General features: G+C 51.9%; 1 protein-coding gene across 1 annotated transcript in view; it reads left to right on the top strand.

Annotated features, from left to right (window-relative positions):
- FBXO16 (F-box protein 16) overlaps window positions 1-12,957 on the top strand; it is a 30,958-nt gene that overhangs the window by 16,170 nt on the left and 1,831 nt on the right. The window contains 7 exon segments of the mRNA XM_018566366.1: window positions 1,388-1,552; window positions 2,644-2,846; window positions 7,181-7,201; window positions 8,203-8,227; window positions 9,317-9,382; window positions 10,271-10,309; window positions 12,408-12,633. Of these exon segments, the coding sequence (XP_018421868.1) occupies window positions 1,388-1,552; window positions 2,644-2,846; window positions 7,181-7,201; window positions 8,203-8,227; window positions 9,317-9,382; window positions 10,271-10,309; window positions 12,408-12,633 (745 nt within the window).

The following is a 12,957-nucleotide window of genomic DNA, read 5'->3' as shown; positions in this document are numbered from 1 at the left end:
AAGGAGCCAGTCAGTTCAGTGGTCATGTGATAACAAGAGACTTGCTGATAGGAGCAGAGAGATGAGCTCATTGGTCTGCTGCTTCTCCTTTCACTGTCCAGTCACAGGCTGGCGGAGTGGCAAGACATGTAAGTGCTACTGAACTGAAGCAGAGAAAATGTAGGTCTCCTGTCCTGCTATGTGGCAGAGCTGTATGAATCTCAGGACTCTATGGACACTACTACTGCATGGAGTTTGCATGTCCTCCCTGTGCTTGTGCTGGTCTCCTCCCACACTCCAAGGACAGGTTAGCAGGATAATTGTCTCGTGTCCAAATCGGCCCTAGTATGTGTATGTAAGATAGGGACCGGAGGTTGTAAGTAGGGATGCCCCCATACCAGTTTTTCAATATGGAGTACGAGAACCGAGATTTGTTTTGCGGTACTCGCCGATACCGAATACCGATACCGGAAGTCCCATGAAGGAAGCCAGGCGGCGTGTAAAGACTCGCCCACCCGGCTTCCCGATCAGCAAGGAAACCGTCTCCATGCTCTTCGTCACTGGGTGACGAGGAACCATGGAGCCAGGTTTTCTGGCCAATCAGGAAGCCGGGCACCGTGTAATCACGCGTTGCCCTGCTTCCTGTTTGGTCGAGAAGCTGGCCAGCCGGGATGCGTCGTTACACGCCCGGCTTCCTGATTGGCCGTGAAGCCGGCTCCATGCTCCCTCGTCACCAAGTGACGAGGAAGCATGCAGGCGGCTTTCTGGCCAATCAGAAAGCCGGGCAGCGTGTAATGACGCGTTGCCCGGCTACCTATTACCGGAAGCTCCAGTACCGGGCTAGGCATCGGAGCATTTGGGCGAGTACGAGCTGGGCGGTGAGTCATTACACGCCGCCCGGCTTCCTGATTGGCTTTCCACTCCCGGCTTCCTGATTGGCTTTCCGTCATTGGGTGATGAGGGAGCATGGAGCCGGCTTTCCTGCCAATTAGGAAGCCAGGGGGAGGAGTCATTACCCGCCCCTTGGCTTCCTGATTGGCTGGGAAGCCAGCTCCCTGGTGACCAGGCCAATCAGGAAGGGGGGCGGCGTGTAATGACTCACCACCCAGGTCGTACTCGCCCAAATGCTCAGATACCTAGCCCGATACTTGAGCTTCCGGTAATAGGTAGCACCGCCCAGCCTACTGATACCGGAAGTTCTTGTATCTGGATAGGCATGAGGAGCATATGGGCAGGTACGAGTACTCGCCCCCAAATACTCGGCACCAGTACCGGTACTAGTATCGGTATCGCTGCCTCCCTAGTTGTAAGCTCCTTGAGGGGAGGGACCCATGTGAATTGCCAGCACTGTACAGGTGAGCATGGCAGGTCTGTGGTATCGATGATGATGGGCGTTCGGTTTCCTCAGGTGAGCTGGCACTGGAAGTCCCTGACAGAACTGGACCAGCTGTGGATGCCAAAGTGCCTGCGGTTCGGGTGGTACATCAACTTCTCCCCGACGCCTTTCGAACAAGGAATCTGGAAGAGACAATACCTAGAGATGGTGGACCAACTGCACGTCACAAGACCCAAGGTGGGTGCAACACTCCTACAAGAGGGGTGGTCAGCTTACTACAGGTGTGGCCCCCGACATCCCCTAAGGACCACACATAATACTCAATGACTGTCTTATGACAGAAAGCTGTTAGAGATGGCGGACATGATACAGGAGATGATCGGAGACTGCAGGCATGATACAGGAGATGGTCAGAGACTGCAGACATGATACAGGAGATGGTCAGAGACTGCAGACGTGGTACAGGAGATGGTCAGAGACTGCAGACATGATACAGGAGATGGTCAGAGACTGCAGACGTGGTACAGGAGATGGTCAGAGACTGCAGACATGATACAGGAGATGGTCAGAGACTGCAGGCATGGTGCAGGAGATGGACATAGACTGCAGACATGGTACAGGAGATGGTCAGAGACTGCAGACATGATACAGGAGATTGGAAATAATCTACAGACATGGTACAGGAGATGGTCAGAGACTACAGACATGATAGAGGAGATGGTCAGAGACTGCAGACATGATACAGGAGATGGTCAGAGACTGCAGACATGATACAGGAGATGGTCAGAGACTGCAGACGTGGTACAGGAGATGGTCAGAGACTGCAGACATGATACAGGAGATGGTCAGAGACTGCAGGCATGGTGCAGGAGATGGTCAGGGACTGCAGGCATGGTACAGGAGATGGTCAGAGACTGCAGACATGATACAGGGGATCGTCAGAGACTGCCGACATGATACAGGAGATGGTCAGAGACTGCCGACATGATACAGGAGATGGTCAGAGACTGCCGACATGATACAGGAGATGGTCAGAGACTGCAGACATGATACAAGAGATGGTCAGAGACTGCAGACATGATACAGGAGGTGGTCAGAGATTGCAGACATGATACAGGAGATGGTCAGAGACTGCAGACATGATACAGGAGGTGGTCAGAGATTGCAGACATGGTAAGGAAACTGCTAGAGGTCACTAAGACAGCCCCTATTGCTCCCCCTGCATGCGGCCCCAGAGATTTAGATGTATTGGTGGTGAGGGTAACAAACATAAAAAGCTATAGTTTGGGTTCTCATTGTCGGCTGTGCGATCCGTCTGACATTCGCAGACTCCACCAAAGGACGAGTTTGTCGTTATCGACGTGAAGCCAATCAATAAAGAAGCTTTGGATACAAAGTTGTCATCTTCTCTCACCCATCGATCCGTGTTGGGCAAGTCACATGACCTGGGGAGGAAGGAGTTCCAGCCATGGCGTTCCTCAGATAAACATCCCACGGACACCGTACGATACAACTACCTGGACAATGGTGGGCAAGAGAGTAATTGATATCCAGGCAGAGGTCGAGGCAGGCAGCAGAAAATAAAGTAGTCAGTATCTAGGCAGAGGTCATGGCAGGCAACAGAAAAGAGAACAGTCAGTATGTAGTCAGAGGTCAAGGCAGGCAGCAAAAAAGATAACAGTCAGTATGTAGTCAGAGGTCGTGGCAGGCAGCAGAAAATAGAGTAGTCAAGATCCAGACAGAGGTCGAGGCAGGCAGCAGAAAAGAGAACAGTCAGTATCCAGTCAGAGGTCGTGGTAGGCAGCAGGCAAGAGAGTAATTGATATCCAGGCAGAGGTCATGGCAGGCAGCAGGCAAGCAAGTAATTGATATCCCGGCAGAGGTAGAGCCAGGCAGCATAAAAGAGAACAGTCAGTATCCAGTCAGAGGTCGAGGCATGCAGCAGAAAATAGATTAGTCAATATCCAGGCAGAGGTCATGGCAGGCAGCAGAAAAGAAAGTAGTCAGTATCTAGGCAGAGGTCATGGCAGGCAGCAGGCAAGAGAGTAATTGATATCAAGGCCGAGGTTGTGGCAGGCAGAAGAAAAGAAAGTAGTCAATATCCAGGCAGAGGTCATGACAGGCAGCAGGCAAGAGAGTAATTAATATCCAGGCAGAGGTCAAGGCAGGCAGCAGAAAAGAGAGCAGTCAGTATCCAGGCAGTGGTCCAGGCAAGTGGCAGGCAAGAAAGAATAACAGGAACAAGCAGAGTGAGCAAGATGGGCAGGAAACACAAGCAGAGTCAGGCAATCTGGGTTAGCAACAGGCAAAGCGGGAACAGCAGAATCTCAGGCACATATTGGCAAGAGGTCACGGCACCCACCCCCATGATGGAAGGAGCCTAAATACCCTCTTTGGCCTGTGAGCACTCCCAGCTCCAGGAACGCACACCATTGCACGCGGGTACACTTATGCATGCAACATGCCATAGCCAAAGGCCACTATCTGGCACATGCATGAGACACTGCAGGCGGACCGGATGCCCCTGTCGCTGGATGAGCAGAGGTGTTATAACACTGTGACTGTAGCGGGTGGTGAGGTGCTATATACAGGCAGCGCAGTGTGTATACACCTTGTCTGACTCTCGGTGTTCCGTGTCAGCAGACAGGTGAGGAGAGGCGTGTGATGGATTACCTCTCTCCTATAGCCAGGTCTGAACAGGGAGCCGGCCCCACAGTGCACACAGATCACAGTGATGGATTGTCGGATCCTGTCCTTGCCGGCGGGATGCACACAGATCATTTTTCAGCATCCTCGGACCTGAATCGTACTGTTCCAGCTGCAGCGCGGGTCTCCTGCCTCGTGTCATACTGCCCGGCAGACATACTCCTACAGATGACAGAAATGATTGAACACCGACAGGCTCTTGTGTATTCCTTTTCCTGTAACCAGCGTCCTCGCCAAGAAGGGGTCAAAGTGGATGCAGCTGCCACGGGGCCCCCAACGTATGTAGGATCCTAAGCACCCATGGATGATGTCCTCCTGCTATATGAATGGTTTTCTCTGGTAAAAAAACAAATATTTGCAAATAATTTTGGGAATTTTTTACAAAATTCACAAGATGGACATACAAGACTTGAGTCAGCAACGTGGTAGAGATAGTGCAGGTGATGGGAACACAGTAATGGGAACCAATGAGTGATTGCCCTGGAAGTCAACATCTAAAGGTGTCACAGATCAGCTGCAGAGCCGATCTGTTACATGTGCTCCTGCAGACCTGCATTTGTTGTTAAAGGAGAACTATGGGGTCAGGGCTTTGCCCCATAGCTCTCCGAAGGGTCACGGGAGGACACAAACTAGCGTCCTCCCGTCACCCTAGGCTCAGTATATAGGGAGCTACAGCTCGCGGTATACTGAGACGTCGCAGCCTGGACTGGTCCCGACATTACTGTCTGGATCCGCCCAGCTGCGTGAGTGACAGCTGGCTCTGCCTATCTAGAGGCAGAGCCAGCTGTACCCTCCCCCGTCCGTTCCTCCAGTCAGCGCTGGCGGATCGGAGCGGGGAGGGGGGAATCCAGCCCCTCCCCTGTCATGGCAGAGTGCCGTGACAGGATCGAGAGGTGAGCGAACGCCGGTATGTGTTCCCTCACTTCACCCCCCCCCCCCTCATAGTTCTCCTTTAAGTCTTTGCTGATGTGGGTCTGCTGGCACCTGTGGTTCTACAAGCATGTGCTCTGCTCTTGCTCCACAGAGCTATCAGCTATGGGTGTCACCCGCTTCACCTGATACTTAATATACCTTGCTTCCGGGGGGCGTAACTAGAAATCACACGGCCCCATAGGAAAATTTTGTATTGGGGCCGTGTGATTTCTAGTTATGCCCCTTGCAGAGCCGACCTGAGATCCCAAACAACCCACTTGAGAGTGACCCTGCAGAGCCCACCATAGACCCTCTATGGTGGGCTCTGCAGGGTCTCAGGTGGACTGGTCAAACCCTCTTACTGGTCACCCCGATCGTTCTCCGCCTCCTCCACCGCCGGCCCCACCTCCTCCATCGCCGGGCACCACCTCCTCCATCTCTGCCGATGCCGGCCCAGCCTCCTCCTCCTCCACAGATGCTGGCTGTCACTGACTTAGCAGCAGCTGTGAGGAGGAACGCACCGCTGCACACATCACTGACAGGTTGTCGTGATCTAACAGCGGCGCGTTCCTCCTCACAGGCGCCAGTGACAGCCAGCAGCCTGAGATGCCATAACGACCCAGGCGGCCCGCACAGCATCAGTGGGGGTATCCTGGCCGCGCCCCCCTGTGTGCCCCGGGCCCCATAGCGGCTGACTCGTTCGCTATGGTGATTGTTCCGCCACTGCTTTCTTCCTGCTATTTCCTGTCCAGCCTCCTATGTCTCTCTATTTGAATCCTGCTCAGACCAGCTTGCTTTGCTTGAGCAACACTCCTGCTGCCTCCGAGGTCCCATTTGCATCTTTGTTCCTGATCTGCTTATCCTTGGACTGACCTTTCATGCGCCGACTCGGCTTAGTTCTCCTGACTACGTTTGTCTGCTGCCAGCCCTGACCTTTGGCCCGTTTTCCAGATCTCCCTTTTCTCTGCTGCCATCTTCACCTTCTTTGTCACCTGTATGTACAGGTACTCTCCACATGTGAGCAGGGTAAGCCTAGTGGTTGAGACCTGGGATCAGCACGCAGCTAAGCCCAAACGTCCATGAGGGGGTCCCCGGCAGAACGCTGGCTGGCCCTTAGACCCCACTGTAATACTTATCCCGGACGAGCCCCCAAATGCAATGCTTGGATTTAGTACCAAACCCGAAGACATGTCTGTTTCAGTTGAGTCTACTACAAAACCCAAGTAAAACATTTGGGGGCTCGTCCTTGGGACTTGTAGTAGACTTAACTGAAACAGACATGTCTTCGGGTTTGGGACTAAATCCAAGCATTACATTTGGGGGCTTGTTAAGGATACGCATTACATCCATGCCCAGGGGAATCCCACGCCACCTGCATGCTTGTTGGGACACATCCCTGGTACCGTGACATAAGGAAAGGGTATTAAAGAGAGAGAGAGGGCGATGGGAAGAGTAAGTCTAAGCGGCGTGCAGTGGCGGTATGGGTGCGGTAGAGTGGCTTTGAGTCTTAGAGGATTTTCGATTCTGCCGATATGTGATGAATTGAAGGGTTTATAGGTCTATCAAAGTCAACAGGGTGAAAGTGGGTGATCCATGGATCCCATATTGTTTTGTACTTACCTTACAATTATCTGCTGATTTTCTGTGGTCAGATGGAAAAGGTGCAACGGATTCCTCCATCTACCCTAACCTGTGTGGATGGAGGAATCTCCCACTGGGCCAAGCTTCAGTATCTTGCTGGCTGTCAAAATACCTGAACAATCTGATTGGATGCAGGCATTGTTCAGGTGTTTTGAGAGCCAGCGGGGACGACTAGCAAGATACTGAAGCTTGGCCCAGCGGGAGATTCCTCCATCCACACAGGTTAGGGTAGATGGAGGAATCCGTTGCACCTTTTCCATCTGACCACAGAAAATCGGCAGATAATTGCAAGGTGTGTGGGCACCTTAGATTGCTATTGATCAGACACAGGCTAAGGCCCCATTCACACTGAGCGACATGAAAATCGCGACATGATTTTCCTATTGGGCTGTATGCAATCAGGAGCAAAATCGCTCGAAATCGCTCGAAAAAAGGGTCATGTAGGAGCGACAAGCTACAGCGACGAGCTACAAGCGATATTGAGCGACGAGATGTGAACAGCTCCATTGAAATGGATTGGAGAAGCTACATAGAGCGATATCGCTGCAAAAATCGCTCGATAAATCGCTAAGTGTGAATGGGGCCTACGGCTGGGTTCACACCTAGGCGTATTGAATATGCGCGTTTGTCGCACGTTTCGTGACGCGCGTTTTTACCACGATCCGCGGTTTAAAAAAACGTGCGACAAGCGTGCGTTTCCGAGGGCTACTTGGCTGTATCCCAATGGAAACGCGCAACAAAAACGCCCCAAAGAAGCCCCTGTACTTCTTTGGGTGTAGGGCGTTTTGTAGCGCGTTCATACGGCCTGTAATACGCCCAGGTGTGAACCATACCCATAGGAAATAATGGGATTTCGGTGTTTGAGCGTTTTGCAGAGTGTAGGAACGCGCTACAACACGCCCAGGTGTGAATCGGGCCTAAATGTCCAGCAGCCTACTTAAGCCTTGCTAAAATCAGGGCAGGTGTGCACTGCAGGGACCTGAGCTGCAGTGCTAAGTACAGCCAGCAAGCGGTGAAGGCTGCCAGGCAGGAAGTGAGGGGAATTTCACAACAGCAACGCAGACAGATATCAAATGTTTGTTTTCTTTAGTAGAGGAGCCCCTCTTTTTTTTTTTTTATTAGCGTCTATGTTGCTGTTGTAGATTTTACCTCACTTCCTGTCTGGTAAAACCGTTGTCACCGGGACATAAAATGAGGGTAAATCTCTCTAATTAAGCCCCGGATAGCGGTAAAAACCAGGCAGGGGGTCTAATCTTTTCCTGATCTGTCCAAAACAAAAAGTTTTTGGCTTGACATTCACTTTAAGTCTCCACTCCTTTAGTAGATGAGGTTCAGATTGTCCATCATAATGACTGAGGTCTGTTCCCTGTTCACCAATATCACATTTCTCTGTAGGAGATGAGAGCTCCGCCCCCGTACAGGTTCACATTCCCATCCTGCAGATCACCGATTACTTTCCATACAATCTGCTTATTGCTGAGAACGTCCCACCCAACCTGCTCCATGAGTATTGCGCAATGTCCCGGGAACGGCTCATCTTCAAAGACACTTCCAGGTTGTTGATGAAATGGAGTCTCCGCGCTGCAGTCTGGCTCCGGGAGTCATTGCTCTCAGCTGCACTGGAGTAGAGCAGAGAAATAAAATCTGACCTCCGTCCTTCCCTTCAGTCTTCTATCTGACCTCCGTCCTTCCCTTCAGTCTTCTATCTGACCTCCGTCCTCCCCTTCAGTCTTTTATCTGACCTCCGTCCTCCCCTTCAGTCTTCTATCTGACCTCCGTCCTTCCCTTCAGTCTTCTATCTGACCTCCGTCCTTCCCTTCAGTCTCCTATCTGACCTCAGTCCTTCCCTTCAGTCTCCTATCTGACCTCCGTCCTCCCCTTCAGTCTTCTATCTGACCTCTGTCCTTCCCTTCAGTCTCCTATCTGACCTCAGTCCTTCCCTTCAGTCTCCTATCTGACCTCCGTCCTTCCCTTCAGTCTTCTATCTGACCTCCAGCCTTCCCTTTAGTCTTCTATCTGACCTTTGTCCAGGGGCGTCCCGAGGTCGGGTGTCACCCGGTCTCTAGACCAGGTGACACCCCGCCGTGTCGTCATCGCGCGTGTGCAACCATCTAATTGATGCCTGCCGGCAGACATCTTGGTGACGGACGGCGGCAGGGAGAGGAGGGTGACGTTCACCCGGCAGGATGAGATATGCCGACGGGTCCCCTCCTCTCTCCTGACACTGTCGGGCTCTCAGTCACCCGTGTGCGGGCCGCACCCCCTGTCCTCCCCTTCAGTCTTCTATCTGAGCTCCGTCCTTCCCTTCAGTCTTCTATCTGAGCTCCGTCCTTCCCTCCAGTCTTCTATCTGACCTCCGTCCTCCCCTTCAGTCTTCTATCTGACCTCAGTCCTTCCCTTCAGTCTTCTATCTGAGCTCCGTCCTTCCCTCCAGTCTTGCACAGTTGTACCGGCTCCTCTCCTCTTCCTCTGATGTCACTACACACTGGAAGCTCCTCACAATGTGTATTAGAAGCTGCAGCAAGTCAGATAGAGGCCGCCTTATCTCCTGGCTGGAGGACGTCCAGCATCATCTGGTCTTTTCCTCCCCAGCCTGAGTGTCCCTAGCCCCGCCCCTTTTCATTCATTGGATATCAGTTCTTTCATGAGTGAGATGAGTTTTAGGGCCGTGCGTTCATCTTTGTATTATCTCTTCTATCCTGCAGGAGGAAGGCCGGCTTAGGAGTTTCGGCCCTAAACAAGCAGAACCTGGAGAGGAAGAAGTTGCCGTCGTCTGCTTCCTATAAGCTGCGCAAAGCCAAGTCCCTGGTATGCTGTTCTATGTACATTTACCACTGACCTCTCCCAGTCATGAGACTCGGAATACACTGGTGGCCCCCACAGACAGGGTGCCATTGTAGCAGTAATGGCAGTTGGGCCTGTATACCTCTGGGCCCCTCGTAGGGCCCGGCCCTATAATGGAAGACTTCCCGCCCTAGTGCAATATAGATCCTGAGTCATTTCACATATTTACTATCAACCCAGTCATGAATGGACAGGAAGCCTCTGCACTCAGCTGTTTCCTGCTCATTCATAAAGTGAGCAGAGAGTAAATATTTACTATGTCCCCTTTCATAAATGAACAGGAAGTGATGTATAGCACTTCCTGTTTATTCATAACTGGGGACATAGTAATCACTATGTCCTAAGTTATTTACAAACACAGAGTTATGAGTACGGATTGCTCAGCCTTTGTGCTCCGCTCTCCATCCTGACTGCTCCGCCCCCTCCCGCCTGTCACCGGAGCCGAGCTCTCCTCTATGGCAGCTGGATTGGGTCTGTGCCCCTTCTGATCCCCGCTGCCTCTGCCGACACAGGTGGGGGAGAGCAGCGGGGATCGGAGGGGACACAGACTGAAGCTTGCAGCCTGCGCCTAACAGGGAGGAGAGAAGCTGGGGATGCACCGCATTTTCCGCTGTTTTTGGTACTATCGGCATTTTGCCCATAGTACCATTTGCGCCTGAAATGTTGCGGTGGCCGAAATTTTGATGCATCCCTAATATATATATATTGTATATATCAATAAAGATCCTAAGAGTCATTTCTATATCTCTCAATGTAGATCCCTATGAGTCATTCTGACAGCATGCAAACACTGTAATAAGAAAATTGCGTAACAATGTAACAATGGGTAACAGCACTTTCCCTTTCTTCCAGCCGTGTAAATCACCATTTAGACACGCAGACAATAAGCAGGTACAGATGCCGCACAGGGGGGCCCTGTGTTTACATTTCTCTGTTGGCCGTCACTCATCGGGCCCCCACATTCCACATCCCATCCATACAAAGGGGTCCTGTCAGCGGGGATCAGTCCTGTCATGGCAGCTGACATCACACACCTGCACCTCTTCATCCATTGTCTGTCATGTCTCGGGGGAATTAGGGCTGTCACGGTTAAACGCCTCTATTACCTGCGTCCGCTGAGCGCCAATCACATCAAAGGCTGTGGGGGAAATGAGGAGCAGCTTTCATTTTTTGTGCCCTCCTCGTTGTGCGTGTTACAAAGGGCGAGCATATTTGCTGGGGGGGTTTTTTTATTGAGAATTTGGTGATGGGATTTTGTGAGCGCGGCTCAGCAGGCGCGAACAGATCGCAGGATGATGGGGATGCATTGTCTCCTAATCTGTTTATTGGTAGAAGAGGAGTTTAAAGGAGTGCTCCATTTTGGATTTTTTTTAACGGATCTTTTCTGCAGAGGGGTTATGACTCTGCTTCTTTGGGTTTGTTTTTGCTTCAACCGCACAGATTTCTGGGCCCGCTTTGCTCCAGACCTTTTATCATGCCTGGTATACTGCATGTTACATGCTTTAGCACAAAAGTGGACATGGCTAATGAATTGGGTGTTGCTTCACAGTGTATGGCTTGTAGTGTGCCACCTTAACTCCTTTAATTTGCTGTGGTTTTGACAAAAAAGGGCCGGAGGGTACACCAGAGAGATTCTGGGAACAAAATATTCCCATTGTTGGTGTTGGAATTAGCAATGATAACCCCCAGCTTGTGTCAGAGCCAGCAATAAACCCCCAGCATCTATCAGAGCCAGCAATAACCCCCTGCTTGTGTCAGGGCCAGCAATAACCCCCTGCTTGTGTCAGGGCCAGCAATAACCCCCAGCATGTATCAGAGCCAGCAATAAACCCCAGCATGTATCAGAGCCAGCAATAGCCCCCAGCTTGTGTCAGGGCCAGCAATATCCCCCAGCTTGTGTCAGGGCCAGCAATATCCCCCAGCATGTTTCAGCGCCAGCAATAACCCCCAGCTTGTGTCAGGGCCAGCAATAACCCCCAGCATGTGTCAGGGCCAGCAATAACCCCCAGCTTGTGTCAGGGCCAGCAATAACCCCCAGCTTGTGTCAGGGCCAGCAATAACCCCCAGCTTGTGTCAGGGCCAGCAATAACCCCCAGCTTGTGTCAGGGCCAGCAATAACCCCCAGCTTGTGTCAGGGCCAGCAATAACCCCCAGCTTGTGTCAGGGCCAGCAATAACCCCCAGCTTGTGTCAGGGCCAGCAATAACCCCCAGCTTGTGTCAGGGCCAGCAATAACCCCCAGCATGTGTCAGGGCCAGAAATAACCTCCAACATGTGTCAGGGCCAGCAATAACCTCCAACATGTGTCAGGGCCAGCAATAACCTCCAACATGTGTCAGCACCAGCAATAACCCTCAACATGTCAGGGCCAGCAATAACCCCCAGCAAGTGTCAGGACCAACAATGATAACCCCCAGCAAGTGTCAGGACCAACGATGATAACCCCCATCATGTGCCAGAGCCAGCAATGATAACCCCCAGTAAGTTTCAGGGCCAGCAATAACCCCCAGCATGTGTCAGAGCCAGCAAGTGTCAGGACCCCCCTTACAAACAAAAATCTTCCACAAAAAGCACAGATCTCCGTCCATCAGAAATCTTCCCCAAAAAGCACAGATCTCCGTCCATCAGAAATCTTCCCTACTCAGCGCATACCTTCTCCTTGCAGATCGCTCAGCATCTGTCAGGGTGTCTGTCCCTGTGCGTAGTGAAGGTAGGTTCTAGTGTTGCCTTGGCTGCGTCATGTGACAGAGGTGAATTTCATAGTTGACAGCATTGTAGGGACTTCTGTGTACAATCACAGTGCGGGTGCTGCTGACTCAGGGCATGCTTCCCCGGTGCTAGCTGGCAGCAGGCAATGTAGAGGTGCCGTCTGGGCCGGGCCAACCCAGAAAGTCTTAGAGGAAGAGCGTTGTTGAAATGACAACAGGGTCTCTTTAAAATGGAGTACACTTCACTTTAATAACAACAAACATCGTATATTGTGTTCCTAGATGTCACTTACAGCTGAATTTGGAAAAATTGGCAAGGCCTCGACCAGACCGAACTGGGCCGCCCACCTAAACGGAGAATACCCGGTGAACAAGACGACGGCAAAGACGTTGGCGCAAAGCACTGAGTGGAATGCTGGGATAAGACCTGCGCCGGTCCGGGCCGGAGTGCCCAAGCTGTCCGAGAAGGGGAGCAGGGCCTGCGTCCGCACATCCAGGAGCTCTCCAAGTACGTTCACACTTCCTAAAAGAAACCTTATCCAGCCCTTAGTTCCAGCAAACACACCAACCTCTCCATAGACAGTTCTCTGCACTCGGAGGACAGTCCACCCGAAATGAATGGTGATAAAGGGGGAGTTTGGGGGGCTCAGTCACCCTCTCCTTCCTTATAGCTGCCTATATCTCTGGATATTATATCCCTACTGATTCTTTATGTCAGAGAGGCAGTCCAGGAGATACAGGAGCATACCTGAGCCTGCGAGGAGATATGGGTGTCGGGATGACACGGGATTCTCAGGGGTCATGGAGAAACAGGATTCACAGGGTTTCGGGG

The sequence above is a fragment of the Nanorana parkeri genome, unplaced genomic scaffold (genome assembly GCF_000935625.1).
Source record: "Nanorana parkeri isolate BGI_ZX_2015 unplaced genomic scaffold, ASM93562v1 scaffold942, whole genome shotgun sequence".
Lineage (NCBI taxonomy): Eukaryota > Metazoa > Chordata > Amphibia > Anura > Dicroglossidae > Nanorana > Nanorana parkeri.
The sequence above is the reverse complement of the archived record's forward strand: the minus strand, read 5'-3'. Positions and strand labels throughout refer to the sequence as shown.